At 40.1% G+C, this 18,206-nt stretch overlaps 1 protein-coding gene across 8 annotated transcripts in view; it reads right to left on the bottom strand.

The window, feature by feature from the left end:
- The window catches only part of FBXW11 (F-box and WD repeat domain containing 11), a 158,735-nt gene extending 141,131 nt beyond the window's left edge, over positions 1–17,604 (bottom strand). For 4 of the 8 annotated variants that reach the window (XM_023726503.1, XM_004371197.2, XM_004371198.2 and 1 more), the window contains exon 1: positions 17,408–17,604. In XM_023726503.1, the coding sequence (XP_023582271.1) occupies positions 17,408–17,452 (45 nt within the window). In that variant the 5' untranslated portion in view covers positions 17,453–17,604. Of the gene's footprint in view, positions 1–5,244; positions 5,306–7,797; positions 9,879–17,407 lie in introns of those variants that run through there. The other 4 variants (XM_023726506.1, XM_023726505.1, XM_023726504.1 and 1 more) reach the window with 4 other exon arrangements.
- Positions 17,605–18,206: the final 602 nt, after the last annotated feature.

Here is an 18,206-nt window from a genome sequence, read left to right as displayed (position 1 = left end):
CAACAATCCACAGAACTAGTTGTTCCTCTCGACAGGCGATCCACACCACTGCCTGGCAGCCTTTATTCACTCGGTTACCTCTGCCTATGAAAGCCCTCTCCCACCCAAATACATCCATGTCTAATTTCTGCTTGGCCTCAAAGGATAACAAAAAGTGTCCCTTATAAAATCTCCTCTCTTTTCAGAAGGTTCTGGCCAGAGCTGAAGAAGGATGTAGAACAAAGTTCTAATACACAAAAAAAAGACCAGACTTACTGGCCTGAAAGAGACTGGAGAAACCCTGAGAGTATGGCCCCCAGACACCCTTTTAGCTCAGTGGCGAAGTCACTCCCGAGGTTCACCGTTCAGCCGGGGATTGGACAGCCCCATAAAACAAAACAGGACTAATGGGTACAGAAGTCCAGGGACAAGGACTAGAAGGCAGGAGGGGACAGGAAAGCTGGTGATAGGGAACCCAAGGTTGGGTATGGACAGTGTTGACAAGTAGTAGGGTTCTTAACCATTGTCACAGGGCAATATGTGTACTAAATGGTTAATGAGAAACTATTTTGTTCTGTAAACCTTCATCTAAAATGAGAACAGCAGCACAACTAGAAGAACGTAATCAACGTCACTGAATTGTACATGTAGAAATTTTTGAAATGGTGTATCTTTGGCCATGTATATTTTCACAAAAAGAAAAAAGGGTCCTCCAAGGCCAAGTAGGGAGCATGTTGACATGTTGTGGGGTTGCTAACCAATGTCATAAAACAATATGTGTACTGACTCTTTAATGAGAAAATATTTGTTCTGCAAACTTTCGCCTAAAGTACAATTTTAAAAAAAAAATTAAAAGTAAATAAATAAAAATAAAAAAATTTCCTCCCTTTTCTAACTCCCACAACACTGTCTACCTTTCATGATCCTTACCAGTTTTTACTTTATACAAGTTAGAATTTATGTAAAAGGCTGCAAGTTTCTGGAAGCAAGGCAGGAATCTGATTCTGTTCTGCATTCCCCACACTACCAAACAGGGCTAGAACAGAACAGGTGCTCAATAATGAATGAATGAAGTTATTTACCTGCCTATTTATGTAACGATTTGCCACAATTTGATTTTGAAAATCAAAAGGCTATCAGGTTAAGAAAAAATATCCCTGTAATGTTATATTTGAATCAGAAAAAACATGAACTCATGGTTTTTAAAAAAAATATATTTCTTAGCTCTGTCCACTGAAGGGCCTAGCAGCAATGACAACCCAACAGCAATGATTTTGGTTTCTAAATATCATTCTCCACTAAAAGGAACCAGACTTCTTGGAGAATTCCTGATCTGCAAGGAAAGTATAAAGCGAGCCTGGGACATCTTGTGCTAAAAAAGCAAAGAACCATGCAAAGACTAATGGAATCATGTCAAAAGGAAGCAACAGCTAGCTTGAAGGGGCTCTCCCCGGCCAAATATAGAAGGACAATTTGACAATAAAGACTGTGTTTGGTAGTTATGACACTGAATAAACAAAAGTCTATAAGAAGGGTGATACACACAGGGAAAAAGACGATACACAAAAGGAGGACTACAAAAAATAGGGGGGAGGGATGGAGGGGTCTTCATGAATGCTAGCTAATATGTAGTAGGAATGAGAGAATTAGAAAACCACACAATTTGGTAACCCTTATTGTAATAACTGATTTCAGGATCAGGATGCTAAAATCATAGGGTGAAAGGCTATAATGGAACAGGATGTTTACAAGGTGCCAAAATTTCATCCCATAGATTACTTTCTAACAGCAGACGAGAAAACTACTTTCATAGCGGCAAGGTGTGGCTGTTGCCACCTTAGCCAAAGGATCAAATTTAGCATGGCTTATAATGGGACAGCCTGTCATTAAGTGCTTCCTGATGTGACTCAGTGTGAAGTACACTTCATGTCTGAAGTATTTTTGTCAAAAATGTTTAAACTGTATGCAATCAAGCCTCTCACCTAACTTTCAGTTTACAGGAAGTAGACGAGCTAGAGAAATAAGTTAAATGACACCATGAGAAAATACTTGAACAAATACAGAATGTTGCATATCCTACAAAACAACTAACTGACCTGGACTTCTCAAAGAAGTCAATGCCAGGAGTGGGGGAGAAAAAGGCAGAGGGACTGTTCTAAATTAAGAGGTTAAAGAGACATAACAACCAAATACAAAGAGTGTACTTTGTTTGGATCCTGGTTTGTCTGTGTTTTTAAAGAGGAAGGGGTATAAAAGATATTCTTACACAAGTGAGGAAACTTAAATTTAACTGACTAATATTATATTATCGAATTAATTTTTTTAGATGTGAAAACAGTATTGTGGAGATATATATATACACACACACATGTAAAAAATATATGTGGATATATATATATTATATATATATATAATGTGGTTATGTGTGTGTGTGTGTGTGTGTGTGTGTGTGTGTGTGTGTGTGTGTGATTTTACATATACACACACACAGAAAGAGGGAGGGAGGGAAAGAGACTGTCCTTACTCTTAGGAGAGGTGCTGAAATACGTAGGGATAAAGTATCATGACGTTTGCAACTTACTTTCAAATTATTTAACAACAAAAAAGGGGGATGTGTATTGGGGAAAGGAAGCCAGGAGGAGAAATGACCCTAGGATGGCAAAATGGTAACAATTGCTGAAATCTAAGGGGGAGGGAGTAAATAGACATTTGTTGTACCGGGTTTGTTTTGTTGTGTCTTTCCAACTTTGTATATACGAAAATTTTCATTATAAAAAATGGAAAAAAAGAAAAGAGAAGAACAATTTTAAAAAGCAATCAGCTCAAAATCCATAAACATATACTAGCAAGAGTCAGGACATAAGCATTCTCATGCAAAGCCTATGAGGGTAAAATGTTAACCTGACTAAAGAACAATGTGACAATGTCTTATCAGATTTTTAAGAGCACCTGTCCTGCATGCCTAGTCCTAGGAATCTGTCCTGAAGGTATAGTCCTATATATGTGAAATGACAATTGCACAGTTATTCTTTATAGCATTTTGTGTAATAGCAAAATACTGGAAATAACCTCTACGTGCTTCAGTCAGGACTGGTTACACAAATTATGGCACATTTGTACACTAAATCAGCTTAAATTATCTGCTTAAAAAATTACATGAATTCTTTGAGAACTGATATGAAAGATCACCAAGTTATAGTTTACATAAGAAAATCAAAGTACGGAACAATGTATACAACACACACACAATGTATACAATGTACACACACACACACACATATAGGAGAAGTACACAAGAATTTGGTTGGGAGGCTGGAGCTAGAAGGAATGGGAGACTTTTTTTTTTAACTACATATTCCCCTTTGTACCTTATGAATTTTGTACCACAGACATGTATAACTATTCAAAAAACTTGTTTTGCTAAGTACTGATAGACTGTAGCTATAATCAACTATTCATATCTCCATGCCTTCATTACCAAAACTGAATTACAGTAGAGTTTCAGCTTACCTGGAAGTTAGGGTCTAAAGTCAGCATATAAGGTGAAAATAGCATATAGTAAAAATATGCTTTTAAAATCCCTTAAGGATATGCCACACTAGAGACCAACATGCCATCTCAATAATGCCAACACAGCTAATTTTTACTCCAGCACTGTTTCTTCAATCGACTACTAGATAAAACAGTTGGCTGGTATTTATGCTTCATGTTAGAATGTTAAAAATGTGTCTCTTTAAAATACCAAAATCGCACTCATCACAGCTAGATAAAAAGCATTCAAGAATTGAGACAGGTTGAGAGAGGAGCAGATTTCCATTTCCCATCTCACACTCACTCCTCATTCCAGAATCTTCACTGTTTAAGTTATTTTTCTCTTGTTTTTGTCGCCAGATAAAGCTGAATTTGTGTAAACGTACATAAGATATGAAGTGAAAACACTGAGTTTTAAAAACACATTTCAAAACCTGTGCCCCTATTAATTAAACAAACCATTAGAATGGAAGAGAAAAATCACACCCCAAACGGAATGGCTGATTTACTGAGAATAGGTACTAGCTGGTTATAACAGAATTCCCAGGTCAAGTGAAAACGAGAGAGTGGTAACACCTTTTGGTCAATATTACATGATCTCAGGTTCTGACCTTAGGTGTGGCCCATTCCTTTATGTTGGTATTCCCATATACCTACATACAGATTCTTTAAATCTATACTCTGGGTAATCTTCTAACTCTACTGAAGTCAGCTACCCCCAAAGCTAAAAACTCCCAAATCTCCCAAATCTTTCTAACTCTAACCTTCCTAGTGAGCTCCAGGCCAATATGCGTACTAGATACTCCTCCTCTTGGATGACTCACCCATAGGCAACTCAAACTCTTTATAACTCAAATTGAACTCATTCCTTCCCCCAAACCTGCTCTCCTTCTAGTATTCCCTATCTTGAAGAAGAGAACAAGCATCTATCCACATGTCTATGGCAAAAACCTAAAATTCATACTAGATTGCTTCCCTTTCTCACTCCTATAATAAATTCTCAAGTTCTGTACGTGCTACCACTTACATCTCTTTTAAATCCACCCACCCCCATCATCTCCTTGGTTTGCCTTCATCACTGCTCATGTGGTCTAACTGGCCTCCCTGTCTTGGGTCTCTTCAATCCATCCTGCTGAAGTTAACTTCCTAAATACAAATTTGGTTATGTCACTCTTTCCACTCCAAGAACAGAAAGAGTAAGAACAAGAACCAAAGTAACGATATAGGAAAGTAAAAACCAGCTCCATTTGATAACATGGTGGAATGCAATAAGAATGTACCACCAGGTACATGTTCCTACTGCACATCTATGTTCCTATTCTACCACACACCGTATGACCAAAGTAAAGAGGCTACTGCATGTGTTTTCAGTAGAAAGAGGCCACAAGGGAAGCAAGGAAAATTCATCTGCTTTCTTGGAGTTGAAAATGAACACAAAATGGATCATAACAGTGATGAAAGTACCTTAAGGAAAACAAAGGGGCTCCCAGCCCTATAAATCAAGAGTGCATTCAAACTGAAATGCACTACTGTGTCTAAAAATGAATGCCTTAATCAGAAAGGGATGTGGGAAGCAAGCAGAGAAGCTGAAGAAGTTTTGCAAAGGGAGAAACCATCCATCCCTAAATTAAGCTGAATGAAGTTGTCTCAATCCATCAGATATCTGACTTCCCTGGTTGAGTTCAGGCTAACCAAGCCACTTGATAATGATCTGACCTGATAGGTAAAGTTTACCTACATGAAGAGAATGTTCCAGTCATTTGCTTGATTATTCAGGCCCCTCTGACTCTTGCTTCTTATTTAAAAAAAAAAAAAAAATGCATATTAATTAGGACCTAGTATGCAAATATGCCTATCAGAAAAGAATATACCTATCATGTCAACAGGTATATATCATTGTAAATTAACAAGCTGGCATTCTGGTTTTATACATCAGTTTTGTAAATCTGGTTAATGTGAGTCCAGCTCTGGGATAAGGAGATACTTTTAACATGCTGACCAAATTAGATTCTGAAAGTGCTAAACCAAAGGTCAGACCTAGGATGATGGTAAATTCTAAAACTGTACTATATAATAATACAGCGGCTGTTTAAATGTAAATTTAAATTAAGTAAAATTAAAAATTCACTTCCTTTGTCTCAGAGCCACATTTCAAAATAGCCACATGTGGCTAGTAGCTACCATACTGAACAGCACTGATACTGTACATGTCCATCACTGCAGAAAGTTCCATTAGGCAGTGTTATTCTGGAGGGTAGCCTTAATTAACACTGTGAGACCTCTTAAGAAGCAGTCTGATAGACAGCCCTGGACAGCAAACATAGAACTTGAGGCTAGACGATTTTTCTACAAACCAAAAAAACCAAACTCATTGCCTTCGAATCGATTCCGACTCATAGCAACCCAATAAGACAGAGTAGAACCGCCCCCATAGGGTTTCCAAGGAGCGGCTGGTGGATTCAAAGTGCCAACCTCTTGGCTAGCAGCCATAGCTCTTAACAACTAGAAACAGATACTTAACAGCTGTTTCCTTTCCCTTTGCAATAATTTCTTGAAATAAGAACATACAATATTAGCTTTCAGAATTTCTGCTCCTCTACTAGATGGTACAAACAGTTAATGCATTCGGCTGCTAACCAAAAGGCTGGCAGTTCAAGTCCACCCAAAGTAATCTTGGAAGAAAGGCCTGGCAATCTACTTCTGAAAAAGGAGCCACTGAACACCCTACGGAGCACAGTTCTACTCTGACACATGTGGTTGCCATGAGTCAAGATCAACTCGATGGCAACTGGTTCATTTATTACTAGATGATACTCTAAAGGCAGTTAGCACAGAGGTTAGAAGCACATTTTCTGAAGCCAGACTGCCCGGGCTCATATCCCATCTTTGTCCCTTACTACCTCACTGAGTTACTATGAGGATAAGATGAGTTTATACATATCAGTGCCTACAATAATGCATGATAAACAGTAAGTGCCCAATAAAGTTTAGCTGTTATTACTTTCACTACTGCCACCACCACTGCCACCCCTACTGCCACCCTGATAATCCTTCAGATGATTAAGTGTGAAAAATGCTCACCTAGGATATTAGCAAATGTAAAGGAACAAAGCTAAAACAAGGATCAGAAAATCTGAGTAGTAGTCTGATTTAAAAAACAAAAATTAACATTAAAGGGAATGGATAATCTGGACAGAATATTAAATACCGAAAAGTCATATTTTCAAAGAGAATTGGTTGACAATGTCTTACATCTAAGGCTGACAAATCACAAATCAAAAAAAGTCTACATAATGAGCTACTGAGCTATTTAAATAACAAAACTAAGGAGGAACTGAGAAGATACAGATCTGAGTTCACTAGACCAAATGATACTTCCCTGTAGTAGAAAAAGTATGTTTTGACATTTAAATACTTTGCCTCTCCAGTACTCCTTAAATTACCTTTATGTTCACATGATAAACTGACTAAAGATCTTCTGGTTTTTAAGCAGGCAGAGCACCAGACATAATTAAAATACCATGCCAAACAATAGCCCTGCATGTGGTCTTTGTGTGGAAACCAGTTTTAGTTAACTGCACATTGCTCTTGCAGACAGGCATACAAACTTCAGCAGATGTAGTAAGATGAAAAGAGCCAGAACTTTGGGGACACGCAAAGTCAAGCTTAAAGTTTGGCTTTGCCATTTACTCGCTGTATGACCCTGGGCAACCTGCACTTACTTAACGCTTATGAGCTTCATTTCACTCATGTGTAAAGTGCAGGTAAAGCACTGTGCCAATTAAATAAGAAATACTGGTAAGGTGCCTACCACAGTGCCTGTCAATTAGCAGATGCTCAATAAACACTTGCTACAGTTAAGAATTCTTCCTGAGAAGACCTGCCAATAGTCCTAAGAATAAAATACCACTATTTTACATAATAGCTACAAAAAATATTTTGACCAGATATGAACTATAAATCATGTGAGGTAATACCTCAAAATTACCATTTGCTTTCCATACTTTACAAGTTGTCCCCAAAGAAACTATCCTTGTTTACTGTATTCCCTGTTAGACTATGACTATAAACCATTTGGGCCTACAATAAAAATAACTGCACTTCTTACACTGAAACAAAGTTTTTACTAGCAATTCTGCCACATACGCCTTCACATCCAAACGAGGGACAAATATCTAACACTCCTTCCTTTCCCTATTAATGGAAAAAGAAGTAAAGAATTTTTTTTTAAGTTTCTTTCAGTGAGTTGAGTTTCACAAAACAAAACAATACAGGGTAATTGCTTACCTGGAAAATATTTTGTACTTCAGATCCACCAATCCAGAATGAATGGGAGTATTCCCTTTCAGACTAGTCTGAGAAAAGACAGCAGTCAAGCATCTTCCAAGATTCTTTCCGTTTACTGTATCCAGCTTTCTTCAATAAAATCCCAAACATGCACTTCGGTAACTGTTAAAAGACAGAAAGCAATCCATACACCCACCATGGCACCAGTGGCAAAGGACAGCCACCAAGAAAAGGAAGGGTCAATGGAGTGGTGGATCTGAGGCACAGAAAAGTTACAACCCAAGTCAGCTATTTGGCATAAAAGGTCTGCATGAACATTCCTCACCCGTGTGCTGAGAAAAGGATAAGAAAAGCTACAGTGCAAAGAAGGAAACATCCCTAATACTAATATTTACTGATGATGAATAGCCTGACGGTAGCTAAAAACTTACCCTACCATCCACATAAATCATCCCAGACCATTCAGCTACAACGAACTTCCTTACTCACTTTCTAAGACAGCTCCATCATTACAAAAAGTTTCTCAGCCAAAATTAATGATACGGGAAGACTAAAATATCTTCCAATAAAGCCATTTATTGAAGCACCTAAGAAATCTTTTGATTTGCTACATAAGACATCAAATATACATTGCCCATATCCTCTACCCTGAGCTGAAATAACATTTTTAAACACATGACATCATTTAAGAGCAAACTTATGATCCAATAAAGGTCAATTCCCCACTACGGCCAGTCATTTCCCAACTAGGCAAGACAACAAATACTAATAAACAATTTACTAGGTGACACCTTTAAATACATAAGCCCAGTCCATATTAATATCAATGTTCTTTCTCTACCATACCAATTTTATCATGAAACTGCAAATTCTAAGCAAACCGTAAGGGCAGGTGAAAAAAGGCATTCAACAGGATGACACAGATTAAAAACTTAAAAATCAAAAGACTGTGAACTTACTTGCACATTAATTTGCTACTTCCTCAATTGCCACACTATTGCCAAAATGCCCCTACAGTAATTATAACTACCATTATTAAAGGGCTACTAATGAGCCATGCCCTTTACATTTATTACCTCTATTTAATTCTCAGAAAAGTTGAGGAGAAAGAAAGAATGCCCACAGTCCTACATCAACTATGCAGTAGAGCCCCATGACCTTTTCACAGAGCACTGCTGTCTCCTAAGCCCAAGGGCCAGAAAGGGCATGATTCCTGGGACAGACGAAGAAACCAAGCTTCACTCTCAAAGGTCCTAAGTTAATTTACATTAAAATGGAGAACTACAAAAATACAGAAGAGTAACTATTTCAGCCTACCTGAACTATAAACACAATGGAACCAGTTGAGCCATCTTTAAAGGGCTAACTCCCTAGATCTTGCCACTTAACAAAGTATTTTGTTAACAAAGAGCCAAGCAATTCTAAGGCCCACAATATTAATGTTAAAACAAAACACATTATAATGGTGCTCAAAGAGTCTTTAGTGTTTAGCAGCAAAGACTTCCTCTACGACAAAGAATCTTAAATCCAGTTGAAACCAACCAAGTCATTTTAAAATTCCAAGACTGGTTAATAGTCCACAGACACTGCCTACAGATGCTGATTTTTCACATTGTAGGCAAAGCAAGTGAAGTGGCCGAAATACCAGTCTATGATTAATCTTAGACAATCGAATAGAAATGTTTTAACATGCAAAACTTAAAAAGAGATCTCATAAGTAAAATCTCAAGCAAATTATGAGTGCTCAAGTTTTTCCCATAAGTGATATTACTCTGGAGCCTGAGAATAAACGGGGAACCTAATTTTAATAAAGAGTAGCTAGTGAGCTATATGGCTAGTAGCTAACTGCTAAAGCAATACTCTGCTTTTCAAAGTATAACTTACTCTTAAAACCAAAATGCAGAACAAGTTATAGCAAAATGTAACAACTACCTCACTAACAAACTCATTTCCAGACCTCTTGAACTCTCAGGCCCTTTCTCTGTAACTGTTATTAGCTGCCGTTGAGTCACCACGACTCATGGTGACCCCCTGCACAAACTGCTGCCCAGTCTTGCCTCATCCCCATGATCAATTGTAGATCAGACCACTGTGATCAATAGAGTTTTTACTGCTAATTTTTGGAAGTAGATCACCAGACCTTTCTTCCTAATGCATCCTTAGTCTTAGAAGCTCCGCTGAAACTCGTTCAGCACCATAGCAACATGCAAGCTTCCACTGACAGACAGGCAGTGGCTGCATATGAGGTGCACTGGCTGTGATTTGAACCCCGGTCTCCCACATCGAAGGCAAGAATTCTATCACTGAGTACTAGGGGTTTAATTTCCCCCTTCCTTCAAATAAACAAGTATACAATAACTCATAGGTGGCAGGCCTTATGCTAGAGATACAAAGATTAATAGATGCCAGACTAGTGTCAGGACAGAGTTCTTCCTCTCCTTTGCCCCTTTCTTTTCGAGTCTCTTAAGTGGTCATTTCACAAAACCAACATATATTTTATTATTAGTTCCCAAAACTGGTTAAATGTTCTCAATTTAACTCTTGAAAATAAAAAATTACTCAAGTTCCTTTTTATCAAGAGTAGCGCCCTCACTTGATTTTTCTTTTCCTTCTATGGATCAGAGGCTTTCTATTAGAGAATGACTTCCTAAATTCATTATACTTATATTTGCACATCTCTCTACTCACAAGCAGAGGCTATTTTTTTCCATTTTTCAAGTTAATGTCCCACTGTTTCTAGTTTACAGCTTTCCATTCTGTGAAGGTCTTCATTACTGACTAACCTTGAGAGGGAATTTCCTATAAAGGCTTCCTGCTGACATCACAAAACTCTGTAATCTTTGAGTTTTGTTCAAACAATAATAAGATATAGGTTAGAGACACCCTACTGGATTGTCAGGTCTTCCTGGTCTGTTTCTCATTTGCCTACAAAGATGAACTTCCTGTTAAGCAATTGCGATCAGCAGAAACTTAACAGAGGGTAACATGTACACTCTTGACCAACAGGTTTTTCCCCCTTTGTCAACTAATTCAATGAAAACAATACAGCTCAGGAGGAAATTCTGTATTGATATTTACTGGTTATTCTGTTAAAGCTCAAAATCATCAGCTTTGCTACAAGAATAAGACTCAAAAGTCATCATTTCCCAGTCTAAACTTAACCAAACATAAATCACAATGCTCAAGGTCAATACGAACTAATCACCAGTCTTTTTCTACCAGGATACTTCAAACGGGGCACAGGTTTAATTATGCCAAATTGGTAGTTCACGGTAACCGTTAACACTATCTCCTGGATTTTCCAAGACAGTGCTGATTCTATATGATTTCATCATTTCTCCCAAAGATGGCTCATTAAATATGTGGCTAAAAGCAATTGAATTTTAGGCCTCTGTAAAGCTACACAAACAAATACATCTAAGAATTCAATTCAGGGGAAAACATTAAAACCTTTTTCATACCATCTGTCTTGATGCTGCTTTACAAAATATGGTCCTTGTACCTGTGGGGAAAAGTTCACATGGCAAGCACTTGCTGGGAGACAAGTCTCTGCAAGGTCCTTTCATACATCTCTCATACAATCATCCCATCAACCCAAAGCAACACCTGCGTTTGCTTATTTTTACAGGTAATGAAACCGTATCTCAGTATGTCACAGCTAGCAAGTGACAGAGCTGGGATATAAACTCACTCTACATCCCATGCCCTTTCTGCCAAATCATGTTCTTCTAAAGTATAGAACCCTTAGACCCTACTTGCCAAATTCACACCAACAGCTATAAAAGAAATTTGACTTCCTAAGTATTTTGTGATCAACCACCCTCTAGGATATATATAAGTTAATCTGTATGTACGTAAAAGTCTCTAAATAATAGTTAAAATGTCTGTGGGTGTCCTGTGTGCCATATATCACTTCTCCCTCTTCTTCTCCCTCATAAGTCTTTCTATTTATTCATCTCCACCACTGTCTTAAAGTTATCAGAGTGAAATCTTAAAAAGGTTCACAGCATTAAAAAAACTAACATTAATTTAATCAATAAATATCTACTGAGCACCCAAGAGCAAGGCACTGTGAAGGGGTCAAAGGACAATCAGATACAGCCTCTGGAAAGGAAGCTTAGACACAATCACAAGATTTTATAATATACAGGGAGAGATAGCAAGTCCTACATGAGTTAGAACCATAGTATTGTGAGAGATAGGCGTGTGAGTGAGAATTTCCAGAAAACAGAATGGTTAAGATGCAGGTAGAAGGCAATAATGTGTGAAAACAAATAACAGGAAAATTCAACTCAGCATTTACTGAACACCTAATACAAGAAGGCACTGTGTGTGTGAAGAAGTTATGTGTTATATGAAGAGGAATAAGGCCCCATCCCTTCCCTCAAGGAGTTTATCATTTAATAGGGGAGAAAAACAGGTAACCATAATAAAAGCCTGGAATGTGTTAAATGTCAAAGAGAAATGCAAAGTGCCAGCATTCACTCATTTCATTTAACAATAATTACCACGTAGACAGTGCTACAGATATAAAAACAAAATGGTACCTGCCACCATGATATAAAAAGACATCAAAAGAGGTGGCATCTGAATTGTTTTAATGCTGGATAGGACTTTATCAGGCACAGTGAAAGAGAGGATTGCTGAGCTATGACCTAAGCGAATTTGGCCAGAGAGCCAACTATTAGATCCATTTGGTAAATATCAGTAGCCTTCAATAAACAGGCTTAGCCAGTTCATATTAGTGGTGGCAGAGAAAATAGTGTAAACAGAATTTGGAGAACCATGGTCCTCCATGCTTTGGCTGGAATGTAGAATAAGTGAAGAAAGTGGGAGGAAAAGCCAGAAGGGAAGCTGAAACAGGAATCACTAAGACTTGAAATGCTTTGTTTCTCTTGAAGCTGGGCTTCGAACCGGTTCAGTCATAGCCAATGAAGCGAAACCTGGGCAGACCCAAATTTCTGCAATTTGGGTGCTCCAGAATGGTAACCAGAATGGGGAAAATGACAGGTCAGAGCTCGAAAACAGAAGACTCAGAAAAGGCATCGTAAGCCCTTTCAGGAGCCTGATGCATGAGACTGAATTATTGGCAGGACTCTGGAGAGCAACACACATTCAAAGCAGCCATCTTTGAGTGAAGCACCATTGTCTCCGACTCTGCTCAAAATCCTGCAGGTCAGAGATTTGGTTGCTTGTTTTCTAAGAGGGAGATTAGGTTTCTAGCAGGGCTTTGACCTGTAATTCTTCCCATTCCAGTTACCGTTGCAGCTCAGTCAATTGTTATTAATTCGGGGCTGTTCTGGTTTCACTTCCTTGGTCATGACTGAACCAGGAACAACTGGTTCAAAGCCCTGTCTTGAAGTGCAAATATCACAAGGCAGAACCCAGGATCCCAGGGATCTCACAGAGCAGAAACTCGCCAGGGATTTATGTGCTGTTCTGTGGAGCTATATAATGAGCTAGTGATTCTCCTGTGCTAGTGCTCTTGGTTTTCAGAATACAAACTACAGCAGTCAGGGGCCAAGAGTGCCAAGACTGTATGCAGGAACATATTTATCCTTGTCAAATCTGAAAGGACATACAACTTACTCCAAAATCAGTTGGCACTGAGTCGATTCTGACTCATGGCAACCCCTTATGTTGCAGAGTAGAACTATGCTCCATAGGGTTTTGAAGACTATGACTTTTCAGAAGCAGATCACCAGACCTTTCTCCCTAGGCACATCTGGGTAGATTCAAACCACCAACCTTTCGGTTAGCGGTTGAGCACTGAACCATGTGCACACTACCCAGGGACTCCTACTCCAAAATCAGGGGCAAAAATTGAGGCAGGTCAATCAGGTCTATAAACATGTGGGTGGTTTATTTCATTTGTATCCTATTTAAAACAGTGTCTATTTAATCTGCATTTGGTAAACTAACACACCATTAGAGGTAGATAAGGACAAGTAATGGTGGCAAAGTAAGATCCAATTTCTTGAGGAGTCACTAAACAATTCCACTTATCTGGCTTAGAAAGTCAATGACAGGAAGGGGGAAAAAAAAAGATTCAAAAGGAGAAAAAATATCCAATAAACTTCATTTGTCAGTTTTTCTCATCTCCTTGGCCTTGCGGCCTATCTATGCTTTAATAGCTCTAAAAGTAACATTTATACCACACCTTCTTAATAAGGTCCAATGTATTTTACCTATATTCATTCAACAAGTAATATACCCACTTAGTGATCGCACAAGAAGGGAAATGACTCATGCAAGGCCACTTAGCAAAGAAGAGAATCATTCAACAACTAACAACAGAGTATAAACTACACATTAATTAATTAATTAATGAGGGAGAAGATGTGCTCACATCCATAGGGGGCAAGATTACCTTTTCTAAGCTTTTAACATCAACTCCTGTTATCTTCTAACAGCAGGGACTAGCCATCTTTCTCTTCCAATCAGTAGCTCTGTGAATGCTTCCTAGTGATGAGTGGCTGAGCATCGACTCATATTCTTACCTCACAAATGAATAAATACTGTGCGATATAAAATGTACAATTTTAATTCTTTCCAGTGAAGTCGACTGCACTAGACATGGCCTGGTGAACTTCGTATATTTCCGAAATGGATTACTGTTTTTCTACCTCATTAATAATAAAGCCAATTTCACCAAAGTCAGAGGTTTAAAAACCAGGCCCACAAACTAGGTACAGTATCTGGCCAATACAAGGCCATGAATGTCATTTGGTAGTAAAATTATTCACCATCAGCAACTGTAAAGTCAGCTGCCTCAATCAAGAGTTTATAGTCTTTATTGAAGTCTAAACCCTACGAAGTAGGTCAGTTGGAGAAGCACCCTATGTGAGTACATGCCTCACACAGGGGCAAGAGTCACAATAGGGGTTGTATTCTGAAGATTTAATTATTCTGCTATCACTGGCTTTAGTTGCTAGTCAACTTATCAAAAGTGCAAGAAAAAAATCAAAGAAAGTAGAGGGATGAAAATTAAGAAATGGAGAGATCCAAAAAGTCTGTCTCCTCCTTTTCATATAACATGTTCTGGAATATCAAATGGAAGTTACCTTGTTAACCATTATATACTAAACTGGTACAGGCAGCACAATCACAAATATTTGAGTACTGAAGCTGACTCATAAAATCTTTTTCATGCTTTAGGCTTTCAAAATACCATCACTTTAACTCCTTCCCCTCCGTCAATTATGTTATTTTGAGACCAATGTAAAAAATGTTTTTAACCTAATTCTAGAAGCTGTTATTCAGATGCAGTGAATACAGAAAGCCATGTGCAATTAGATTTTAAGGCACTATCACTCCTACATTTGATCCTGGGGTGACTCAATCAGCGGTTAAACACTTTGTGCTATCTACTATACTAAAATACACACATACATGTTTATGTGAAGGGTTGTTTAAGTCTTAACTGATACCCCCTTCAGGGAATGTCAAAATCCTTACACGAAAAGCTATTTTAAAATTGACCATTAACTACTAAACTCTGTTAAATTTTCTAAGAATTCCAGCTTATAGTGTCCTTGAAACGCTGGAATCTCTTTTCAGATCAGAGACAAGTACTATCATACAATATCAAAACTTTTTATATTATGAGCATAGGAAGGGAATAAATTTAGGACAAGGATTTTTTTTTTTTTTTAAACCATGCACTCAAAGACAATGAATGGGGTTTCACTGTATTTCTTCTAATTCCTTTGAAAATAAAGATATTTTAGTTATCTTTTAAGTGAATGGAAATGGAAGGAGCTCAGAATAGCCAATTTCAAAGAGATATCAAGTTATAATTTTTCAATATGAAGTATTCCTCCAGCTGTAGATACATGTATTGTGTAAGTGCATCCTTAAAAATACGTACTATACGTGTAATTTCAATTAAGATATTTTAACAAAATAATCTACCACAAAAGTTACAGAATATCAAAGGCTTGACTACAATAATTTGATAAATTATGCTGAAAAGGAAAAATCACTCCATAAGTGAAAATAAAATAAAAACATATAATTGACAGTATCCCTTTGAAAACAACCATACACACACAAAAGTCAGAAACTACCAGAGTTTGGTTTCTCTAGTTTTCAAGAATGCTGAGGAAGTCTAGTTTTGTGAATTATGCAAACGACAGTAAATATTAAGCTGCCTCTGTATTTATGTTACTGTACTTCCATTTTTAAAACATGCATCTCAATTCCCCAGATACCATCATCCACAGAAACCACGCAGCTATCCAACAGACTTTCAGTGTCACCATTCATTATTTATAGCATTAAACGGGGGAAGTGGCTCTGATGTCACCGACCCTACCCAGTGGAATCACTGACTCAGTAAACACTTCCACATTGGAGAAAATCTGGCTAGGAAAACATTTTGCTGGGTTAAGTAGATTCTTTCACCTTTCTTCTCAACTTTGGAGTAGAAATTGTTACTATGTTAGGAGAGATACAAAGAAACTGTCAACGTTTCCAAAGGAAAAAACACTGGGCATGTCCATTTGCTGAGGCAAAGACTTCCTCCCCCCAACTCTCCAGAGCCCAGTTTGATTTCCCTAATGTTCAAATCGGTAGGTAATACCTGCCATGTTTTATTTCTTCCACCATGTCATCCACCAATTAGCAAATTCCTCACTTTTACTAGCCACTCTCTCGTGGTCCTGTTTCTAAAAGGCCCTTCTGGCACCAAGTCCTAAGGTGGAAGGGGATTGGGGGTATCCGCGGGTCAAGCAGTCTGGCCTGGCTGCCAATGGTTTCTAACAGAAGAGTGATCATTTCCCCAGGGGCCAAGGATTTTTTTTTTTTTTTTTTTTGGAAGAAGAACTAGCGACAGTGATAAGGACGACCCCTCCTCCCTAATTTCACAGAGCAGCCCTTGGAAAACGTGAAGTTATGGTTTCCCTTTCCTGGGGGATGGAATCCGGAGTACCTGGGGCCGGGGTATGCAAACGTTTCCCTCTCGGCCGGGTAGGAAACCCTTTGTCCGAGAAGCCGGACACCATACGGGCCCGGGAAAGAGGCCGCCTATTCGTCACAGCCTCAAACCCGAGAGCTCCTCACTCCCCGGCCCTGAAAGGCCTATCCGAGCATCCACACAGCCCCAGGTTGGAAAGAGGGTGCTTGAGACCCCTCCTGGGACGCGGAGGCCGAGGCAACCCTGATCATCTCCTCTGTACCCCCTCCCACTACCACCTCACTCGGCCAGAGTGGGGCTTAGCAAGCGCGCTGCGGGCCTGGGCCAGAGAAATAGAGGTGGAAAAAAAATTCCCTTCTAAGAAGAGAACGAGATGCTAGAACGAGTAGTGTGATCTAAGGCCAAAGCATAAACGAGAGAGGGTCGTCCCAGAGAAGGGCCCGGAGATAGGACGGGGCAGGAGGAAGGGGAGAAATGAGGGGAATGGAGTGGCCCGGGCCAGGTCCGGCCTTAGATCTCGACGGATCCAGAGGAGCCGCGCCGGGCCCGAGGCCAGGGAAGGCGAGAGGCCCAGGTTGGGGCCGAGGCTGCGGGGAAAGGCCACGGCCGGCCTCGCGCCGTAGGTTGAGGTAGGCAGGCCCGCCCTGGAGCCGGACAGATGGAAGAACGGACGGTCCAGCGGGCCGCACTCACCATGAGCTCGATGGTCTTGTCCTCAATTACCGAGTCAGGCTCCATGGCGGCCCCGGCGGCCCCGCCTCGCTCTCCCCGCGCAGCAGCGAACGGCCCCGGCGGAGGAGGCGACAGCGGAGGCGGCAGAGGCGGAGGCGGTTATCGCACCCACTCTAGCTGCCAGCCCGCCCGGGCCGCCGGCAGCTTCGCCCTCCCCCTCGGCGAACGCAGTACGCAGAGCGGGGACTACAGCTCCCAGCAGGCGCCGCGGCCCCCGCAGAGCGTTGTGGGAACGGGAAGCCGACACCAGGTCAATCTCTCCTGGCAGCCCGAAGCTAAATTCTGTGCTGAAAGTAGCACTCGACTGTGAATGCAGTTTGTACAGACCTGAAGAATTAAAGGATCGCTCAGGGTAGGGCCTCGGGAGCGCCACGACTACATGTCCCAGAAAGCCCTGCGCGCGGGCTCTTCTTCCGGCTACTTTCTCCCGACTTCCTAACAGCCCAAGGCTGCCCAGACCCGGACGGAAACTCCGAGGCAACTCCTCACTTGTCAGAGATCGTGCGTGTGCGGCCGGCTTCCGCACATGCGCGGTCGGTGGCCGCAGTGCCCACTCGACGCCTAGGCAGAGACGCGGACGGTGCACGGGTGTGTGTGGTGTTAGGGGCAGAGACTGGAGACAAATGGGTTCTAGAATGCATTAGGAAAGGATAGTCTTGGGGCTCAGGTGTGGGAATGGGCCAGTTTGCAAGAGAAACTTGGGCAAGGGAGGAGGCTGTGAGAGAGTGGGCATCCCAAGAGTGAGGAGTTTGAAGATTGA

The sequence above is a fragment of the Trichechus manatus genome, unplaced genomic scaffold (assembly GCF_000243295.1).
Source record: "Trichechus manatus latirostris isolate Lorelei unplaced genomic scaffold, TriManLat1.0 scaffold00011, whole genome shotgun sequence".
NCBI lineage: Eukaryota > Metazoa > Chordata > Mammalia > Sirenia > Trichechidae > Trichechus > Trichechus manatus.
This window is presented reverse-complemented; position numbering and strand designations above follow the sequence as displayed.